Genomic DNA, 20,578 nt, shown 5'->3' on the forward strand with positions numbered 1-20,578 from the left:
TGGACCTCTAAACTCACGTTGTCGGTGGGCACGAGAAGCTCTTGAAGAACAACCGGTGATCGACGAGGCGGGCTGATCAAAAGCAGGCGACCGGAGCTTAATCCACTAAATCGCAGTCCGATAATTGATGAGATTATTACCTATTTCACTTTTGAAAGAACAAAACGTCAGTCATTGCTGCTAGTTCTCACTGCGTATCCCATCTTTCCGTTTAGCCCATCATCAAGAGAGAGAGAATACTCGTAGCAAACCGGATGTGGGCTTATGCAGTGATGATACCTATACCTTTGAGGATAGGATTGGGAATTCTCAAGGAGTGTTGCGGTAAGGAATGGTTTGAAGATACCAACCAAACCTTATGCAGGATGGTTGGCAAGAATATTTGATGCATGTCGACAGAGGAGTTCGGCCAATGCTAAAACTTGGCACCACTGTGGTTGGGAAAAATACCAATAGGGAAACTACACACTTGGGGGGAGTGAAGAAGGACACAAGAAATCAAGCTCAAGGAAACACCAGTACTCTGTTCTACTTAAACTGTACTGCTAAATAATCAGGCAATATTGTCGGAGTTGATAGCTAGATATACAAACGTGCAGTCACCCAATTAGCCCATTGTGCAACACTTGGAGGCTGCTGCTTTGCCAAATGCCCGGGGCTCCATCATTGGCTCTCCAGGTTGTGATCGGAGTCCGGCTGCTTTTGCATGCTCACTCCATTGTTCATTCTCGCACGGGCTTCTGCAAACATCCTCTGCTGTTCCGCCAACGCTTCTTCTTCTGTCATCTCTATACCGCCAAATTTACCACCTTTAGGTGAATCCTGCTCAGTATAGATAGAAGACAGATATATGCAAATCTATATCTATATATATGTACCTAAAGAAACTCAAAACAAATAATGCACAGAAAATTAACCACGAACCTACCAGGGTCTCAAGCTTGTGCTGTTCGTATGCAGCATAAACTTCCTCGATGTACTCACCAAAGCCAAGAACCTGGTACATACTTTCTGTTAAAGGATAAAATAGAGTGCTAGGATACATATCGGCCTCACCAGACATGAGATAGTTTCTGTTAAGGATGCATCTCATAATACTAAAAACAAAAGTTCCAACTCTGTTGCTCATTGTACGGTGATATGTTTTAACAAAGGATAATCTGCACTGTGGTTACTTTAATGCTTAGTTTCTTGAAAAATTATACCAACAATTCTGTATGCAAGCTCAAGGAGATTAAAATGTAAAGAAAAAGGATTAAATTGGATAATCAAAAATAGGAAGAAGTTTTTTTTGTCTCCAAAGGAGCTGTCATTACTTCATTTCTTCATATTTTCAATTCTTTATAATTCTAGATACACAGCATGCAATAAATCCACGGCCAACACCCAGGACCATTTATCGAGACATTAACCAATAAGAAACTTGGTTGTTTCTGCAGGTAGAGTTTGGTCCCACATTTGCCCATGAGAGAGCGACCAAGAACATGTAGACTGAGTATTTTATGTATAGACCCATCAAATTCTTCTGTTAATGAAATAATGTCACTACAAAACCAGGACACTGGGTGGACACAAATGTAGGTAGAGGGAAGGAATTTGACCGATTGACTGAGTCATTTGACTCAGGCTGGATTGGGCTCGATATCACTCGATGTGACTGGGCCAACCCAGGCGCTCGCCTAAGCCGCCTTAGGTTAAATTCACCCCATCCGAAGATTTTTGAGGCGCTCGGGCCTCACCTCGCCTTGCCTCTCCTGGGCACCTAGGTGAGCACCCGAGTACCCTGTTATAACACCGTGTAAGAGTTGCAAGTGATTTCAATCTTTTCCAAGCTACTCAATTGCCCCTTCCCTCCTATCAACAATATAGATGCACCCCAACACATGCATCTTTCTGCCCGTATATCATATTTTTCTTGCGGCCAACATGAGCTACTTGTTCTGCAGTTAATTCTTACTTTCCAAGTACCGTAAAAATTGTGGTCTTCAATTTTTTTATTCTAAAGGAACATTTTTTCAGAAAAAATATATGTAAAATTGGACATCATGTCAAGAATATTCAACTACATTGTTGTGTCTATAAAAAGAAAAGTGCTGCTGAAATCCGAAAAGAACAAAACTTAAGAAAGGATTAAAACTCTAGCACCTAGAATCATCCATGACAAGTCAACAAAGATAGTCATACAACATTTAAATCAAAATCTTACATGCTAAAATTCTTATCATCCTAGCAAAGAATAAACCCAAGACAACATTAGAATAACTCTTTATAAATAAGAAGTGGCGATAATTCAAACAGAAGAAAAAAAGAAAAATATATGCAGCATATATAGGAGAAAGTGTAGAACAATCAACAACCTCCAAAGCCTTGAGCACATGCTCTGGTGCAATTGTCTTTTTGTCCTCCCGATTACATACTTCATTGGACTCCGAAGATACAAGGTTGATAAATTCTGCCGATAATGATAAATACTCAAAAACTTAATCAGTAGAACCAAGACAATACAAGAGGGACAACTGATAAATTTGACCAGCACACTAGAAGGCACTTGTACTGATATAAATCTTGTTTATAGAAAGATCATAATATTTATGGCATTAGGTGTCAAATGGAACTAAAATATGGTAAAAGAGAAGAACAGAAACAAATTAAAACAAGAAAAGACAGAACTAGGAGAATACCGCTTCATTTAAAATTATATCCTCTTAAAGTTACTTAACTTCTCTTGTTTGCTTTCTTACTTGTAAGATAGACTGGATGTCCAACCGCAGGTTGCATAAAAGTGATTTTTGCTCCCTTGTTCATGTACTTTGTCTAATTATAAATGTAACATGTTATCAATGGCTCAGTAGCAAGAAAAATACAAAATAGGTGGCTGGAATTGAATACTGACATCACATCATACTGCCTTTTGTTTCCAAAGGTATGCTTTTCTTTATCTTCCAAACAAAAAGTTGAAGTTATTTGACATGCATCATAGGCACTGAGTTAGTTTAAAGGATATCCACCAATGGGATATTTGCTTCCTTGAGAGGAAAAAAAAATGTGAGAAGGGTATAAATTTGGTTATAAATTTGCCTGTTAAAATCTCTACATAATTTTCAATTGTTGTTCATAAAGCAAACAAGGATAAAAAACTTGCAGTAGAAATAAATGAAAGAAATCCATAGAATGGCCTATAAATTTTGCTTACCTACACAACACTCCACAAGAAGATCTTGAGTATCTCTAGCTACACGAACATCAGGTGGTAGCATCTCCTTAATAATCTTGAACATTGTCGCTGAAAAGTAACCAAAACACTGAGTTCAGGACATTAACTTGAAATCCAAGGATGAAGTTCATTTTACTGAAAAGGTGTCTTTCTTAGCCGTAGGATCTGAAAGGAGATTAGTATATACAATTCAAAAGAGTCAACGAAAGAGGCGAATTACGGTACCACAGACTTGGGAAGACAAGAGCTCATTCATTAACAGAAGCAGCAAAAATGCTATATTTTACAACCTTCTCTAATTGTTAGTTTGTTGAAGTCAGATATTTTCTCTAAGATCTTACATAAGCACTTTTCTTCCAAAACAGGTGACATGCATTATATTAAAAATTAGTGACACTCATGTCCTTTTAGGTGTCTTCATTTATCCAGACTACAGGTCAATAAGGGCAAAACCCAGAGTAAAAGGAAACAGAGCAATAATTTCAAGCATCAATCACATAAGCTATTCTGAACCATAAGTTGCATAAACTTCTTGTCAGCAAACGTCAAATCACTGATCCTTATTGAGTTGCTTGCTGTTTCCTTTTGCTAAGGCAATGAAGCTATTCATGTGTTGCAATGAAAATACATGAACACAAATCTGACAAGTCCTAGTAAAATTTTCTTAACTTCTAAAATGGACAAAAGATACTTAGATCATGACAAAGCTAGAGCTATCATGATTAGACTTAGGAAACCAGTTAAATGATTCATGTATGAATAAGAAATAATAATGAACATGGCCCCAGATTTCTCAGCAAAACTACAAAATCCATATCAATGAGGTTATATCCCTTTGTAGGATGCTTAAAAGAACAAGTCTGAACACCAGAGTAATGCTTAAAATAACCAATTTGAACTTCGAAGTGTCAGAATTTCAGGGAAGAAAAAAAAGTTCAAGGCAAGCAAGACATGGGAAATTGAACAAAAAAGCATACTAAGAGAGAATATGAATAGGATACTAGTGTATTAATAAAATCATCATGTAGTTAGCCAATAATCTTGTATTTGCAAAGTAACTAGGAAGCTGCTAACCATAAGTTTTCACTTTCTGAGCAGAGATGAGAGAGAGCCATTGATAGTGGCCGCTCATATATGAGAGCTTCTTAAAGTTGTATGCAACTACATATGAATGAAAAAGCCACCTATGTCAATCATAGGGGATCATGTTTCTCCAAAAGACCACACCTATGATTTCAACTGGTTCCTCTTCTAAGACTCTTCAGTGAGGTTTGTGAAGAATTTCATCTTACCGCAAATTTGTAACCATCTCTTCAAAACCATAATACCAGCCACATGTATTTGTCACTCTTTTTTCCAGTATGAAGTCACTGCCACCATTTTGGCAAAAAAATAATTATCATTAAAGAAAGGAAAGATCAAACACTGGAGCCTTTTATTTCCACATGCTAATGGTGGGAACGCTATTACTATAAGAACATAACATTGAAAACACAACTGTCTTGCAACAGAGGGACTGATATACCAGATGGCTAATTTCGTGCTTCGCTACCTTGGTCCTAACCCAAAGACTTGAACACTAGGATAATAACAAATTAAGTCAATGACGAAACAAGGTTCAAGCCCATAATTATTTTGCATAATATTTACCGGATCCAGGATTTAGCCCCTTGTAAAACACCCAAGACCTAGTATCATTGCCTGAAAACATGTCGGGCGAAAAGAGGACCCATCATCTTGCTGGAATCTCGGAAGCGGCAAACTTCCAGCGAAAGCTTTATCCTCGGAAAAATTAAGATAAAAACTCCACTGATTAGCTTATGCATCTTCTTTTCACGAGATTATAAAATCCAATTGAATATTAAGATAAGTAACAAACCCTAACGCAGACGGACGATACCTATTCCGAAAGCTATACATAATCGACAAAGAAACAAACAGAATAGAACAAAAGCTCGGGGGATCAATCATCGGGACAAATAACTCACATTTCGGGAGCGAGACGTCCTCTTTCGACTTTCCGACGATGTCCATCGGCTCCATCTTCCGATCAAACCCTAATAAAATGTAAATTCTTTTTTCCTCTTCGCTCCGCGCGGATACCGGATCGATCGAAGAACGATTCGACAGAGAAGAAACAGGGGAACAGCGAAGAATCGAGAGGAGGACGAGTCAAACAAAATGGGATCGATCGATCGAACGACCGGGGCCACTGCGGAGGCCGGATCGAGTCAGACGTCGAGACCAGGTGGTGGGATAGGGGCCACGGACGGTTCATATTTATCGGGCTCTTTCGGCCAATTTCGAGATCCATCGATTTGGGTCGCATATCGGATTTAAATACTACGGTTTTTAAGATCCGAATTAGATTTTAGGTTATCGGGCGCCACCATTGCTTCTAAGATAAATAAAGATCCGGTTGGATGCAAATCCAATCCAACGAAGAATAAGAATTCGGTTTTAAGATCGATGAGCGGACCTTAACTCCCACCAGGATCCGATCCGGTCACCGACGAATAAGAATTCGAACTCTCTGATGCCGATTTATTTATTAATTTTAATAAAAAAAATCCATTTACATGTCAAAATATTATTAATTTGATGGCATATCTAATTCGTCTATCGCAGGATTAATAATCTTGTTCTTTAAATTCCATACTTCAAATATTAATTCGGTGGTGTTGATATCTCCATTTATCTTATCCTATAAACTTTTCTCCGTATTTATCATTTATTATTTATATATTAAAACTTCAATTGGACTTCACCATGACAACGAAGCTTTAGCGTTTAATCCATGGTGTGCTGATGAAGAAAATTGTGACATGGCGCTCCTAAGGATGTAAATGTCAGACTAAAAAGAACAACAATGCTCAGACCCTTCAGCTTTGAGATCACATTTAAACCAAAAGCAACAATTTGGTGACCAGAATCACATTGCAACTCCTGCTGGGAACAAGACAATTCACAAGAAAAGTTTACATCAAACGGACTGCCGTCCCAACTCCCTCAACAAGATGCAAATCACTAGATATTCCTAACGATCACATACAAGGTACAGGCCGCTGATACCTACACTTGTTACAGGAGTAAGCAGGTTACATCTCAATGTTACAGTGTGTTCTGGTAGACAATCAATATGTGAGCCGAGGGCACGGGGAAAAGAAACTTGGAATATCCATGCGAGCAAGGAAGTTGAGGGTCATACATATATACAAATATGTGATTGTAAAGCCACTAGAATGAAGTTATAATGATCGCCGTATGTACCAGAATTCTCCCTGGCTATTATTTCCAGGACAGCAAGATGCAGGAGGCGAAAAAGAAAATGCCAGAATTTTCAGTATCGCAGCTGAGGGGAGGGCTGCCGGGTTGGATTTTTTGACTCGACAAACAGCCACTGCACAAGAGAGGTGATGCCAGATTAGAAGTCGTGATCGCTTGCTCGTGTGGAAATAATCAAGACAGACAAAAATAACAAGCAGCTTGATATTTGTTCAAACTCATCCTACCAAATACCATGCCTGCTGATTTAAGTTGGAGCCCAAATGACCAAAGGAAGTTCTTAATTAATAGAAATTCCTACTCTGACAAAGATAATTCCAAATTTCCAATAAGGGTGATCATTGTTGAAACATTAATAGTAATAGGAAGCATTGCAAACAAATGAACAGGAAAAGAATAATAAACATAAATGTTTTTGCAAGGAAAAAAACTTACCACTTTTCTTGTGGCAAGGTGCTCTAGGATCTGGATAAGAATCGATGAAACTGCTGTACTTTTGCATCATGTGCTTGTGAAGGTTGAGCTTGGCCACAAATAATGGTCCCCCCACAAGAATATATCCTTTTCTTTCTCCCTCGGAACAGGAAATCTTCTGTGTCTAGCACATAAGACACCTGGGAAGCAAAGCAAGAAAAGTTCCATAAGATATACCCACACTTAACAAATTAACAGGCCTGGATATCAGGACTAGAGCTTCTAATTAGAAGCTTTGATCAAGTACCTTTGAGGAACTGCAAGATATCTTGCATTCCAAACCATTGATAACTTGGAACCTACTCATGGCCTTGTAAGTAGAAGCATATTCATCATCATCCCCATATTTGCGTTTGTTCCTGCAGAATGTTAGGCAGTCAAAACATCAAGTTCTTTAAAAAAACACGAAAAGACTATATCATGCTAACCTTCTCAGAAAGACACCCTCTGCTCCTTTCTTGTCTGGAATACTCGACAGAAAATCACTGTAAAGATAAGCTGAAAAGCTGGGATCCATAGAGACAGCAGTGGCTTCGGGCTTCTCGTGTCCATATTCCATAAGCTGAATGGATAGCCGGGTCACATATGAAGACTGTGAAAACTGACGAAGAAAAGCATATAAAAAAAAAAAAGTGAGAACTGATAAACTATTTCAAATATTCAGAATTTGTAAGTAAACTTCTTATAATCAAATATTTGAAACAGAACTTATGCATTTCACTTTTTCGTAATCACATATCCTTTCTTGCCTGCTAAAACAAGATAGAAATGCCGAATACTATAAACAATAGCTTCTAGTACTAGTTTTTTGCAGTAATGTTTTTGACAGTAATATTGTGGTACACATAAAGGGACAAGGATAAAGCAACATGTGGAAATTTATTTCCCTAAACGCTTGGGGAAAAAAGGAGACTAGAAACTCACACATTCAAATCTGTATATGTTCTCATCATGAAGAAGCACACGAATGTTCTCATGATAAACTAAATCAGAAGATCTGCCCGATCGCCTTGATTTTTCATACAAGGAGAGTTGAAGAAGCTTATTGTCTATCTCATCTGAAGCCATTGCTTGAAGCTGAAAAATATATAAAGACAAGTAGGCCCTTGAGGAAAGAAAGGGGATCATTGATTAACAACCATGTAATACTATAGATATTACCTGTTTAACAACTTTATAGATTAGCTTGTCCAACGTAAAAAGTAGATAGGATTGAGTTCCAATGATCGTACGGCAATCATCTTCAAACTTGGTATTGTCAGCAGAACCATCAAGTAGGTGGTATAGAGCACTTATAAATCTGCAAAGTCATATATATTAGAGACTTTCAAGAATGGTAATCCACAAAAAATAATACAAAGTGTGAGAGGCACGGTTGTCAATGTCTAATACTTGGCATATAAGTCAGGAGGGGTTGTATCTTTAGAACTTCTCCATTTCTTTTCAGCAGCTGATGAGTTCGTCTTGGCTGAGAGTATCCTTTCATACAAAGTCTGAAAGGCAGATAAAAGATCTATAAACAACTATATGAAATATCAGCTACAAAATATCCCAATAAAAAAAAACCTGACCTGATGAAGACGAAACAGCACATAAAATGAATCGTTTCCGTAAAAAATCCGCGAATATTTATCTTCCTTGTTATGTAATGCGGCAGGTACATGCCTTGCAAGAGGCTTAACCGTGTGTAGAATTCGTTCTGAAAATGGTAATGAGGTAATTTCTCCTTCAGCATCATGTGTATCAGTCGTTCCTTCAGCTTCACCCTCACTTTCAGCCTTACCATCCTGATCATTCTCAGCATCATCCTCTTCCTCCTCGTGATCTTCCCGAGAACATTCCCCACCATCACCAGATTCGCTGCCTGAGACATCCTCACCAGCCTCCGATGCATTTTCACTAACCTCTGTAGACCGTTGAGCACTTTCCTCACCCTCATCATCAGCATCAGCATCATTCTCCCCTGCAGCTTCACCACAAGAAGCCTCTACTTCTCCAGGTCTGACGTGGAACTGTCTGCTGGCAGAAGTGTCCTTCCCTTTAGGAGCAACATTTATAGCAGCATCTCCAAAAGTCACAAAATTATCCTCTCCAAAATCTCCAGTAGGTGACAATTCACCTTCTTCTCTTTCAACCGTAAGGTTATTAAGGGAAGCAGAACCTTCATTAGGCCTGTGACCCTTGTTGTTTTCAGTGGTGCTAGCACCATTTGCTGATACAATGGGCCTTCCAGTTTGTTCACCCTAGCACATTTCAATATAGTAATATCAAGTTAAAAATGAGACTGTCGATTCTGAGGTAGAACACAACAAACTATTACCAGGACAAACAGCACCTGGATTCATATATTTAAGGCCAAACACACAAGCATTTATTTGCCAAAAAAATTTTTCATTGCCATGATGATTATAGAAATCGAATCTAGCCAGACATAACAAGTAACTGCTGCAAGAATTTCAAGCAAGGAAACAAAGATTAGCAACTGACACAGATAGTGTTCATCCAAAGGAATAATGGTTGTACACCCTTGGTAAGCACAGATTGTGTCCATGTGTCAGCACCATATTGGTGCAATATAATATAGGTATGGAACAGCACCAAACGTGTAACTCCTTAATAACACAAAAGCCTCTAAGGGTTAAGCCCAAAAGCATTAACTATAGCCATATACCAGAGTAGAAAAACTCAAAATCATAAAAATGCAAAATTTATACCTCTGAAGATGGTAAAATTTCATTGGTAGCTCGAGGTTCAACTACTGTTTCCATTCCAAAATGACCAGTTCTTAGAGAGGCACTATTAGCTCCTTAAAAAGAGAACAAAAAAGGTTAAGTTACTTTGCAATAAGAATGAGAAGAAATATAAATATCAATGATGTTATCCTTGAACCTGATATGATCTCCAGGTTTGTTCTATTCTGACTTTGTTCAGCTCCACCAGCAACATAAATGTTATCCTGTAAAGGCTCTGCAGGTACATATTGTCCGTTTATTCCAGACACTTCATCAGCCATTGGAGCACTGCCCTGCCCTCTTCCTTGCAGTGGTTTGTTACCAAGATTTTCACTATGGCGAGTTGTTCGATCTATGTTATGAAAACCATTTTCAGTAACTGTTGTGTCTCCACTGGCCAACTTAGTTCTGCATGGAGCTACTTGTTCGGGTGAAATGTTCCCATCACCATTGTTTTGCCTGGTAGCACCAGCACAATCAACACCAGAACTCCGATTATTTTCACCCACGCCTACCATACTGGTTTTGACAGCACGGTTTTTAGGTTTTGCATCTTGAGCATCTTCTTCACCTTGATTTCTAGATCGAACACACATTAAGGGCTCCAAAAAGGTGGTCCATATCTTCATGACTTTGTCCACTTGTTCCAAAGATGTGCAAACTTCTCCACATGAATATTTAATGATCTGATACAAATCCTCATGGATATCTACATCTACATACTCAAATTCCATGTTGGGAAGTATAGGCCGCCTATTTCTGGCAGCAACAGCGAGAAGAATGTCATCCTCCTCCTTCATCTTGTCATTGATTTCTTTAATCTCAGCCAGCAAAGCTATTCAGAAAACATTAGCAACACATTACACAGACCTACAGAAACATAATGAACAATAGGACTTCAACTTAAAACTTAACGTGCTTTAGAAGCGATGAGAATCCCTGTTTTAAATGCACAACGATACTAAAAAGTTGTTTTTAGGACAACACTAAAATGTCGTAAACAACAACAGATTACATACCCTTTGTGCTCAAGCTCTTTGTATCCTGTTGCTTGAAATAGAAACAGCGATGATCGAGTGACTTATGATAATTCTTAGCATATATTTCTGCCCAAACTTTATTGAAATCTGAACGACACCTAGACCATTCCTCTTGCTTTTGCTTCAGGCGGGTTAATATGACTGGCAAAGCAAGACCAGCATTCTTGTGAAGTACGTCCATGACATCAAGACCATGGTCTCCATACAAACGTTCAATGCACCTCAAATTCAAAGCTATTTGAGAAGAAAAAACACAATTTAAAAAGAAGACAAATAAAAAAGTGTAATGAAAAGAAAAAAATGAGAACAATATGATGGAAAGCTGAAATGAAACATATTACACGAAAAGAAATATGCTATCCAATAAATAATCATGCATACTGACAAGAAAGATGGTCTCCAATGTGAATTAGATTTTCTGATTTGACAGGATCTTGTGTCATTTCTAGCAATTCCTCTACTCGCTTGGTTGTGACATTCACCGATTCCAATAACATATCCAGCTCAAATCTGTACACATTTCATGGAGAAAAGGAGGCCAATGAGAGATAATATAGCCATCTAAGTAGTAGTTAGATTTATTTTTCTGACAGAAACTCTTATGGTAAGTGAGATGACATGAAAAAGAAAAGAAAAAAATATACAATAAAAGTAGCCAGTTCCAGATTCATGAATGATAAAATTCATCTTATATCTATAATTGGTACGAAATAGGGGAATAATAAATTTGAGAGGACTTAAACCGTACCTATCATCTTCACATCTAAATAAACTTTCTTCGTATTGGTTTTTGCGCATGTGCTTGAAAGAGTAATCCTCACTTCCAGAAGTCACTGATACCCATACATCATTTAATACTGACACTCCAAGTTCAGTCCTGTGGCTAGCAGGAGGAATTGGATACTGACAAGAGAAGAGATAAAACATTAACATGAAAACTGGAGACATTTGAGAAATATAAGGTGCAAAAAACACAACAATGGGTGATGATTACATTTTTTGGCAGAAGACGGTAACTTGGGGTACAACGTTGACAATTTGAGAGATCAAGCTCTGAAATTGGTTTCCATAAATTATATTTTTCTTTGCTTGAGAAGAAAGTAGCCTTGTGTGAAGCACCCTCCTTAGAATTGTAAAGAGCACCTTTATCAACTCTTTCCCTTTCATTATTTCTCTCCCTTTCAGAATCCTTCTGCTCATCCATGTCCCGCTCCCTTTCTCTGTCTCTGTCCTCTATCTTAATTGGCCTAGCTGTATGCCCTTCATTGCACAAGGATTATTTTAGTATGTCACACTACTTAATGAACTAGACAAAAATCACATAGTTAAAATTCCAAAACTTCTTGAGTAGCCAAAAAAAGACTTTCTACTCAAGAAAAGAAGTTAACCAATTTCAACTATAAGTACTGGGAAGGAATCTCCACAGACATACTTTTGTTGAATACACCTTCGAGAAATCCATCTGCACAGGGGTTTACAGTTAGAGACTACGAAGGCCTATACAACCATATGTTAATAGAACATGTATAACGAAGATCGAATCCCACCAATAGGAACATGTACAAGCCCACCTATATTTTCACAATGGGCCAAAAATTCATTGAAGCCTTCCATGAGATCCAGATGCTTTCCAAGGATATCGCTTACCTACAACAACAAGCACTACCTTTCAGAAACAATAAGAAAAATACATACATACATACATATGTACATGTACATGTACATATACATATACATGTACATGTACATATACATGTACATGTACATATACATATACATGTACATGTACATATAGGCCAGAGATAATACAAAAACAACAGAAAAAATATACAAACTCAGAGACATCTAGAAATATGTGCAATTTATTGTGAATACAAAATACGGTCAAAAGTACATTCTTTCATTAAAAAATTTGGCACCTAAATGTGCCAAGGCTATTAAAATGTGACAAATACCAAGTCAGTGTCACAGCAAATTGTAGGCAGTTAGACAAACATTTTGTGACAAGGAGAGGGTCAATGTACAGAGGAACTATCCTTCCCAATCAATGTAACTTTTGCAACTTGGCCTGGTATCTACTGAATTTTACCTCTAGATAATCAGGGTTCTTACTCTCCCCCCATCAGTGTCTTCTTATATCATGTTGCATCTGAAGAAGATACCTCTAAGTTTCAATTGAACTCATGTGCTAGCTCATCCTTGAATCAGACCTTTTTTTATCAGCCTCTTTGACATAATACAACTTAAGTTATCTTCCATATCTTCATTTACCACAGATATAGAGAATTATAGATCTGCATGAACCTATTCATGTAATTCATATGTTCATGTATTCAACGTGCAGTCTGTCTGTGCAGACAGAATATCTGACAGCAGTCGCATTAAAATTGGTTAATACATTTTAAAATATTCTTTTTATATTTAGCCTGATTCACATCTCAACACTGTTTCTATGGTAACTAAGCATATTACATGCACTTTCTTTGATACAAGAGAACCAACACTGGTCACAAATATATTCAAGGTAAAATCGAGGAGGGTAGCAGTAGGTGAAAAAATGATGCAAGCAAGGGTAGCGGTAATTATGAAAGTGAAATTAAACGTGCCAACATTTGCAGCAACTTAGGCAATGCTTAAAAAATAGTACAATGCTGACAAGACTAATATATATAAAGGGTAGCAGTTGGTGAAAAAATGGTTTAAGCAAGGGCAGCAGTGATTAAGAAAGTGCAATTAAACATGACAACATTTGTAGCAACTTAAGCAATGTTCACAAAATAGAACAATGCTGACAAGAATAAGATGCATGAAGCATAGCAGTAGGTGAAAAAATGGTGCAAGCAAGGGCAGCATAATCACTTTGTTGTGGAAGCTGAATAATCAAAAACTTACCAGATTCTTTAACTCTGTTCTGTTTATTATCTCTTTGCTGTATATGTGAAGGCATTTCAAAAATTCCTGGTAAGTGTCAGGGTGCAACTTCTCCTTGACTTTCTCGCAAAAGTTAAATTCTCGGGTATACACACCTGCCGCATTGAAATTGAATAAAAGATAAGGTATTACAAGATTAAAGAATGCGCATCAAAGAACCATTGATTATTATTGGTGAACTTCTAACCAGACAACTGTAACAGGAAACTTAACCAAGCAAAAAGTAGATCTCCTCAAACTGTTAAACCTAACTGCATGAACCACTCTTCAAATTCATAAGACAATCTTAACTGAAGTGTCTCTCAAAATGTAGAATTCTATTACTAGGATCAACCTCACATGAGTTCAGCACTTCATGCCCAAGCATAGAAAAATCAGCTCCCCAGAGCCAATTGCTAACTAGGCAGATTTTCTAGCTGATTCAAGATGGAAGCAAATGGACATTTCTCGAGAATAGGAAGCAGAATTTAACAACAAGGTACTAATTATGATGATGAATTTAACTTGATGATCTCAAACATAGCAGAAATGAGCCTTGTACAGAATCATCAAATAAGTGTTAAGAATTGAAATTATGAAGTACAATTACAGTGACAGTCACAAAACCCATTTATATTTTGCTCTAAGAAGGATAAATAAAGCAATGGGTTTAATTATAATGCAGTATCCAAAAAACAATAAAATTGGAAATATAACAATGCGATTATCAGGTAGTATACATTGTATGTGACAAAAATATAGTATGTTATTGATGCCACAAGCAGGCTGCATCCATGAGACATCTGAATCAAACAACAAAGGCAAAAGACTTACTCTTCAAAGCATTCTTATCATCAGATGATGAAACTGAAATGCTATACGTGCCAATATTCTCGGTACAGTCACCCCTTTGCTGCTTTGGCTCAGCAACAGAGTCATCCATTCTTCTAGATTGAAATTTATGCCTTCTATTTGCCTCATCTAAATCTCCACTATCATGCTCTATATCCTTCTCATCCCGTTCACGGTCTCTCTTGTCCCTATCTTCCTTTCTATCCTTTTCCCTTTCTGCATGCCTTCTCTGCCTATCATGCTCTGTATCAGGATGATCAACACTAAAATCGCGATCGGCATGTGACGTATAAGATCTCTCTCTCTATAAAACCATGGAAAGATTCATTCATTTCAGTTCATAACACAAAGATACCAACTTAATGTTGACTTCTTTTAGAAACATATGCACATAAAGATAACAGCACAAATATCTGAACTAATAAATCAGCCCTAAAAAAGCTTAGCATATAGCATCTACCTTCGCTGGATAAAAGAAAATTAAACTGTAGATGTACCTTATCCCCATGAATATGCCTTGCTGTAGGCATCAAAGAGCTCCTGTCATCTCGTTGCACAAAGCCTCGACCAGAATATGCATGATGTGGCGCATATGTTGCAGAGGCATCAGGCAAAAAGTGTGTGAACTCCTCGAGTAAATCATGATGATTCTGAAAGAGAGCTGCTACCTAGAAGCATATGCAGCATAGATTGTTTCAATCGCCAATACTTGGTTATCAAAGACCACAACACTAACTGGGAGAAAAATACCTCCTGGTAGACCTCATGGATTGACTTATTCTCCCTTCGGTACATATTCAGAATATCTAAGAATGACTTGTAAACGTGATCATCATTCTGGAAACGATTCTGCCAGCAGTATAATTTGCATCATGGTTGCACCTACCAACGCACTAGCAAAAAACAATTCTAGGATTAAAATACCTTAATTTTGTTGACAAAATTGATTGCTTCCTCAAATTCAACTGGTTTCTTTTCTTCCGGTAACTTAATTTCATATCCCTTTGGCAAGAAGGTGTTAAAGCCCAATATCAGATCGCGATGACCCTTAAATAATTCCTTCACCCTCATGATGACCCCATTAGTGTCAATCCTGCAATTAGTTCAGAACATCGCATACAAATAAGCATCAAACACACATCTGTGGAGAAGAGAAAAAAGAAAACTTGGTAGCAATAGTAACTGAGAGAGGAAATCGAGTTGAACCTCTGGCTCTTGAAGTCCTTCATGACCTCAAGAAATTCATCGTATTTTTCCCTTTTGTCTTGAAATATATCCTTCACGGCCTTGAGATAGGCTAGGGCATCGTTAGTGGTGAGTTTGGGAGTATTACTTGCTGCCGATGCCGGCGCCATATGGGTTTGCATAGACCTGTAAAAAAACCAACCAAATCCATTGAACCACAACAGATCCAAGCCCATATCATATCTTTCCTAAATAAAAGATGAGAGCGACCCAAAACGCAAAGAAATAAAAGAAAAAGGCTTTCTCTTCGTCTCTCTCCTCCAAAAAATTATATATCTGACTGATCAAACCTGAGAAAAGAAATTATAAATGGGATGGTTGCTTGACGACCAAAGCTCCCAGAAAATAAGATCATATCAACGATGAATTGATAAAGAAAAAACAGAGAAAAAGAATTTTGCGACATCCGTATCTCCCATGAAGCAAAGGATCGTAAACAAAAGAACTCATAATCAAAATAATCCGAAGAAACTGCTTCTTCTTCTTTTTTAACAGCCGTCGAACAGACAACACAATCCAAAAAAACCCCACAAATAAAGTCGGCCTCTTCGAGAAAAGAAATCGCGGACAGCGAACCGATACACGAACCATAATACGACGGAGAAGGCGAAACTCACGGATCCACTCGAGGAACGTTGGGCCGTTTAAGTTGGGAACCCATCAGTGCTTCCTCCGGCGCCCCTTTCATCGACCCATGAAACACCGACGTGGGTAAACCACGTAAGTAACCAAGATCCTCTTTTCTGCTTTCTTTCACACACGAACCGCGGATCAAACCCCAACTAGAAGCAAACGCTCGATCATTCTCCACTGCGACTCCTCCCTCGGCTCGAATTCCGATCGAAGCGATCTGAGACGGTGAATTCGAGGGGATCGAGGTGGAGAAAGCTCGCTGTAGAAGCCCAAGCGAAGGTGACGCGCAAGAGAGAGGAGAGGGAGGAGGGGCATGAGCTCTTTTTTGCCTCTATCTAAAGAGACCAGGAGGAAGCCAAGGGCGGAGACGAGACGACACGAGAAGGCTTAAAACTAAAACGAAAGGAAACCAGCGGTGAGGGCTCGCTTACATATACCTGCTAAGTCACAGGAACCAACTCGGCTCGAAATCCTCCCTTTCTAGCCGTCGGATCGGCGGGCGACGCCTCTTGATCAGGCGTTAGCCGTCCCGCCCATCCAACGGTCCGTGATGAGACAGCCACGCCCGTCCGATTTCGAGGCTTTAGCCGAGGTTGGACGGTGAAGATGCGGTCGATTCTAGGGTGGGCGGGCGAGTTACCCAAGTCATCCCCTTTTCTTTCCAGAATTCGGGGTGCGGTGAGATTACCTCACCTCATGTAAGATGTATGAGGACCCAACCATGAGAAAGATGGCTTGAACATTGTGACACGTTTCATTTGCTTGACATATGATTTGTGTTATTCTTCTTACATATGACTTTCCAGATTTGAGCTTTTAAGGGTCACCAGAGACATTATATGGTTCATATAGGATGGTGTCTTTTAGCTTTTAAGGGTGAAAAAAAGGCACATTATATGATGCATATTATACTGTAGGAGGTTTGACAAGATGTAGGATACACAGTAGATGAAATCCGGAGAAGACGATTGAACACACAGGACATGTCTTAAATAATGTATTAGCACTAATCGTGCAATCAATGATGTGATAGGTTAGCTTACTTTTTGTTTATGGTGGAAACAAAATGGTCCTTGAGATTATTTGTCATGTTTAATTATCCACAAGTAAAGCTTTAGTTCAGAATTAGGTTATTAATCGCTCTATAGCTGTGGAGATGAGCTTGCGCGAATTCATCCTCATAAATCCTACGTTTACGGTATGAACCAATAAAGGTTAGCTCTGGGAGTAATTCTTCGTCAATAATATGCTAAAAGCATAACACGATTGATGATGATAGTAATTATGATAAGATTCGACTAACGTCTCGATCAACGCTACAGCACCCGATCAAACGGACCAGAACACCGGCCGAGCCGCATTAACGCCTGCCCGGGTTTGGTCCCTCACGCTACACCAACGTCGGTGTCAGATGCTACCAGCCTGTCCCCTGCAAGCGGGCACATCAGGAAACGGGAAGGAGAGAGAGACAAACACAGCAAAAAGACTTCTTCATCTCAAATCCCCTTCACGTCAACTAACTTGATCGTCAGAGGGATCGGACCGAGCACCCCGACCCGACCTTTGTGCAGGAGCGAAGCCGAAGATCCCCGTGGGACGCGTAGACGAGGAGTCCTTACTCCGAGGAGGCAACATCCTCGTAACGACCACCACACTCTGTCACCTTGGCGGGCTAGAGGTACGCCCCGAAAAGATCCTCGTCGTCCAGACCTCGGACCTGAACCAAGCCGCGTCGGCCCCGAGGCCACACCCCATATTGTTTACACTAACAACGATCATGTAATCTATCATGCGTCGTCACATATAAATATTATCATCATCCATCAATAACTATGAAATATGGAAGCTGGAGATACGCTCTTCTCGGATGAACCAATATGGCACCTCTAGTAAAGGTATTAGAGGTGTTATCGGCAACCTCGGTCGATAAAGAAACCAATCACCGGTTTCCTGGATTCCTCACCCGGTTAGGGGTTCTTTGCCTTGATTCTTAGTTTTCTTGCTATTTGTGCTGTTCTTGGATGGAGTGGCCTCTTGCCGCCTTCACATCGCTCCAGCTCCACCCAGTTTATGACCCGCAGTATCAGCGACTGGGGGCAGCAGCAGACTGACTTCGACCGATGACCGCCACCACCGACGGCCCCTTTAGTTGTCTTAAAACCCGATTCCAGCGTTGCCTCCAGGAACTCCATGAACCATTTTCCTGCTTCAGTTCGTATCTGCTTTGCCAGTTCTATTGATCTGCCCAAAGAAGAAGTAGAAGTCGGCAGCTTGGCCTCATCCTGCTCTTTCTTATCCTTGTGATTCGAGTCCGATCTTGGGTGCTTGCCGAGGCCTACTTTGTTCTCATCGGTCTTGGATACTACTGATGCTGCTCTTCTCTTGATTGACTGCCCATGTTGGTTGTCGGCGTTGTGATCTCTCGCTTGCAAGACGGATGAATCGTCCTTGTCGCCTTGTTCCTTCGTGGATTCCTCAGCGACTGAAGTAGTAGCTGCCTGAATTGCTTCTATACCGGCCGCTGCCTGCACGATCTCTTGATGAAAGCACAGAAATTGATCGAAGCAAGCGGCTGGTTCTTCTGGTTTCGCGCTGCTGCTCAATTCCGAGAACATCCTGCAAGGATCTAAACCTGAAGCCCAGTTCCAGGTACGTAGACTTAAGTCTCGGAGAAGTGTTGTAGTCTTACTTGAGAACCCGAACTATGGTCTCGGTAGCAGAAGCATCTCGCAGCGCCTGCAGAGCGACCCTCTGAGCTGCTTTTCTTTGCTCTAGTGCTTCCTGCAAGTCAACAGAGCGCGTGCGATGCCAATTCATCCTCAATAGAAAGAAGACACTTCAAATTCCACGAGCCAAACTGAGTAGAAGTCTATTTCACCTTTCCAAGGGTGTTGATCTTTCCGGGCAAGGACAGGCGTTCGCTGGAGATGTGCTTTGCAGCAGTAGCATTGTCAATCGCAGTCGAACTGCTGTGTTCATCAGACGTCCACGAAGAGTCTTCCTCTCTTGCATCACCTCTCGACTTGAGCAGAGGGGTCTTAGTAGCATTCTTCTCCTGTAACGGGAGGGAGGGGAAAGAACATGTCAGAATCGACAGAGATGCTGTTCCAGCATTCTCTCCAGACGAGCCTTTTACAGGCAATCTACCTACAGCGGGAAAGGAGGAGGAACTCCTCGGGGTCTTAGCCTCTCGCTCGGCCACAAACTTGCTCCTCGAAAACTTGGAGATGCTGCAGCTTTTCCTTAACAAACCCGAGCCTACAGCTTCCCTGGCATCTGCCATCCGGGACAGAAGAGCCCCACTGACAGATGATGCCACGGCGAACGCCGAGCTTACTTCCTTGCCTAGTCTCGCACTTGCTGGTGGTGACAAGACACCATTGCTTTGGAATCGGTCCTTCATCGGCGTTCTCTCTCCGAAATCCAAAGCGGTCGGCTTTACAATCATCGGTGAAGGAACATGGTTCTGCTCCCATGAGCCCCTCCTGTGAACGGAAGAAGCCGCGGTGTGCTTCGCAGATGATTTCTCGTCGCCGCCTCCTCTGACTCGAACGATGGGTTCCGGCGTACCTACGAGGGGGTGCCGGCCGGGCAGCGGCTTGGCGCCCACGACGACAGGAACAGGCGACGCTGGCTGCAACCGGTCGACGTGGATGAACTGGCCGAGCTGCAGCTTGTTGCTCAGAACAAGCTCGTCTTGGTCGAAGGGAAGGGTGACGTAGATGGAGTGGGACGAATCGGAGAGTTTGATGTAAAAACCGCGCTTGGGCCAGAGATCCTTCTCGTCCAGATCAGCGGGGACGATGTCGGTGACCTGCAAGAGCGCACTGCGGCGCTCCCGCGTCCCCGTTTTCATGCCGTCGAGCAGCTTCATCAGAATTCCGGGTGCCAGCGTCGCCATGATGATATTCTTTCTACAAGGGAAAGAAATCCAAAGCGGGGGGTAGCTCAACGAAGAGAAACAGCACAGCCACCCGCGTTCCACTAATTGACGCGATCGTCAACGCAGTCGTGGAGTTGCTGGGGAAGAGAGAAGAAGAAGGGCAGAGGAGGCGAAAAGTTTCGACCGGGCGTAATCTTAATATTGGTTTGTTATACTCCCGTCCAACGGCAGCTAAGAAGACACCGGCAAGACACGACGGCGGGGCCCGCCTCCCGAGTCCCAGATCGAGATCACACCTGCACGGCGTGGG

The 20,578-nt window shown here is 40.5% G+C and overlaps 3 protein-coding genes across 11 annotated transcripts; all 3 read right to left on the minus strand.

Moving 5' to 3' along the window:
• Window positions 1-498: 498 nt before the first annotated feature.
• Window positions 499-5,474, minus strand: LOC103996604 (protein Dr1 homolog). Of its 4 annotated transcripts, none has more exons than XM_018831184.2 (6): window positions 5,203-5,474; window positions 4,865-4,989; window positions 3,194-3,283; window positions 2,358-2,452; window positions 929-997; window positions 499-822 (listed from the first exon to the last, which is right to left on the minus strand). In XM_018831184.2, exons 2-6 carry the CDS (start codon window positions 4,923-4,925, stop codon window positions 664-666), a joined length of 474 nt encoding a protein of 157 aa, XP_018686729.2. In that variant the 5' UTR covers window positions 4,926-4,989; window positions 5,203-5,474; the 3' UTR covers window positions 499-663. The 4 variants fall into 4 exon arrangements, with proteins under 4 accessions (XP_018686729.2, XP_064980022.1, XP_009415812.2 ...); XM_065123950.1 differs by having other exon boundaries at window positions 4,865-4,996; XM_009417537.3 differs by lacking the exon at window positions 4,865-4,989 and having other exon boundaries at window positions 5,203-5,472.
• A 639-nt stretch (window positions 5,475-6,113) lies between these two features.
• LOC135622260 (paired amphipathic helix protein Sin3-like 4) lies at window positions 6,114-16,768 on the minus strand. Of its 6 annotated transcripts, none has more exons than XM_065123953.1 (23): window positions 16,370-16,763; window positions 15,714-15,878; window positions 15,432-15,600; window positions 15,258-15,344; window positions 15,005-15,175; window positions 14,490-14,811; window positions 13,638-13,771; window positions 12,293-12,392; window positions 12,178-12,207; window positions 11,740-12,005; window positions 11,494-11,648; window positions 11,131-11,255; window positions 10,725-10,979; window positions 9,863-10,540; window positions 9,688-9,779; window positions 8,545-9,216; window positions 8,366-8,466; window positions 8,135-8,273; window positions 7,898-8,050; window positions 7,402-7,574; window positions 7,221-7,332; window positions 6,935-7,113; window positions 6,114-6,614 (listed from the first exon to the last, which is right to left on the minus strand). In XM_065123953.1, exons 1-22 carry the CDS (start codon window positions 16,438-16,440, stop codon window positions 6,958-6,960), a joined length of 4,326 nt encoding a protein of 1,441 aa, XP_064980025.1. In that variant the 5' UTR covers window positions 16,441-16,763; the 3' UTR covers window positions 6,114-6,614; window positions 6,935-6,957. The 6 variants fall into 6 exon arrangements, with proteins under 6 accessions (XP_064980025.1, XP_064980026.1, XP_064980024.1 ...); XM_065123954.1 differs by having other exon boundaries at window positions 12,317-12,392; window positions 15,258-15,356; XM_065123952.1 differs by having other exon boundaries at window positions 15,258-15,356.
• A 1,416-nt stretch (window positions 16,769-18,184) lies between these two features.
• Window positions 18,185-20,431, minus strand: LOC103996607 (uncharacterized). Its single transcript, XM_009417543.3, has 4 exons — window positions 19,537-20,431; window positions 19,264-19,440; window positions 19,075-19,166; window positions 18,185-19,001 (listed from the first exon to the last, which is right to left on the minus strand). Exons 1-4 carry the CDS (start codon window positions 20,284-20,286, stop codon window positions 18,353-18,355), a joined length of 1,668 nt encoding a protein of 555 aa, XP_009415818.2. The 5' UTR covers window positions 20,287-20,431; the 3' UTR covers window positions 18,185-18,352.
• Window positions 20,432-20,578: the final 147 nt, after the last annotated feature.

This window comes from Musa acuminata, chromosome BXJ2-9, assembly GCF_036884655.1.
Source record: "Musa acuminata AAA Group cultivar baxijiao chromosome BXJ2-9, Cavendish_Baxijiao_AAA, whole genome shotgun sequence".
NCBI classification, from domain to species: Eukaryota; Viridiplantae; Streptophyta; class Magnoliopsida; order Zingiberales; family Musaceae; genus Musa; species Musa acuminata.

Excerpts from the sequence above, each read along its gene's own strand:
- LOC103996604 (XM_018831184.2), bottom strand. The coding sequence starts at position 4,925 with ATGTTTTCAGGCAATGATACTAGGTCTTGGGTGTTTTACAAGGGGCTA. Across the intron at positions 3,284-4,864 it reads GGGGCTAAATCCTGGATCCG|CGACAATGTTCAAGATTATT; the intron begins GTAAATATTATG and ends GTTACTTTTCAG. Across the intron at positions 998-2,357 it reads ATGTGCTCAAGGCTTTGGAG|GTTCTTGGCTTTGGTGAGTA; the intron begins GTTGTTGATTGT and ends AGTATGTACCAG.
- LOC135622260 (XM_065123952.1), bottom strand. The coding sequence starts at position 16,440 with ATGAAAGGGGCGCCGGAGGAAGCACTGATGGGTTCCCAACTTAAACGG. Across the intron at positions 15,601-15,713 it reads AAGGACTTCAAGAGCCAGAG|GATTGACACTAATGGGGTCA; the intron begins GTTCAACTCGAT and ends AACTAATTGCAG. Across the intron at positions 12,006-12,177 it reads CGAAGGTGTATTCAACAAAA|GGCATACAGCTAGGCCAATT; the intron begins GTATGTCTGTGG and ends TGTGCAATGAAG.
- LOC103996607 (XM_009417543.3), bottom strand. The coding sequence starts at position 20,286 with ATGGCGACGCTGGCACCCGGAATTCTGATGAAGCTGCTCGACGGCATG. Across the intron at positions 19,167-19,263 it reads AGATCAACACCCTTGGAAAG|GAAGCACTAGAGCAAAGAAA; the intron begins GTGAAATAGACT and ends GTTGACTTGCAG. Across the intron at positions 19,002-19,074 it reads ACCATAGTTCGGGTTCTCAA|GATGTTCTCGGAATTGAGCA; the intron begins GTAAGACTACAA and ends AGATCCTTGCAG.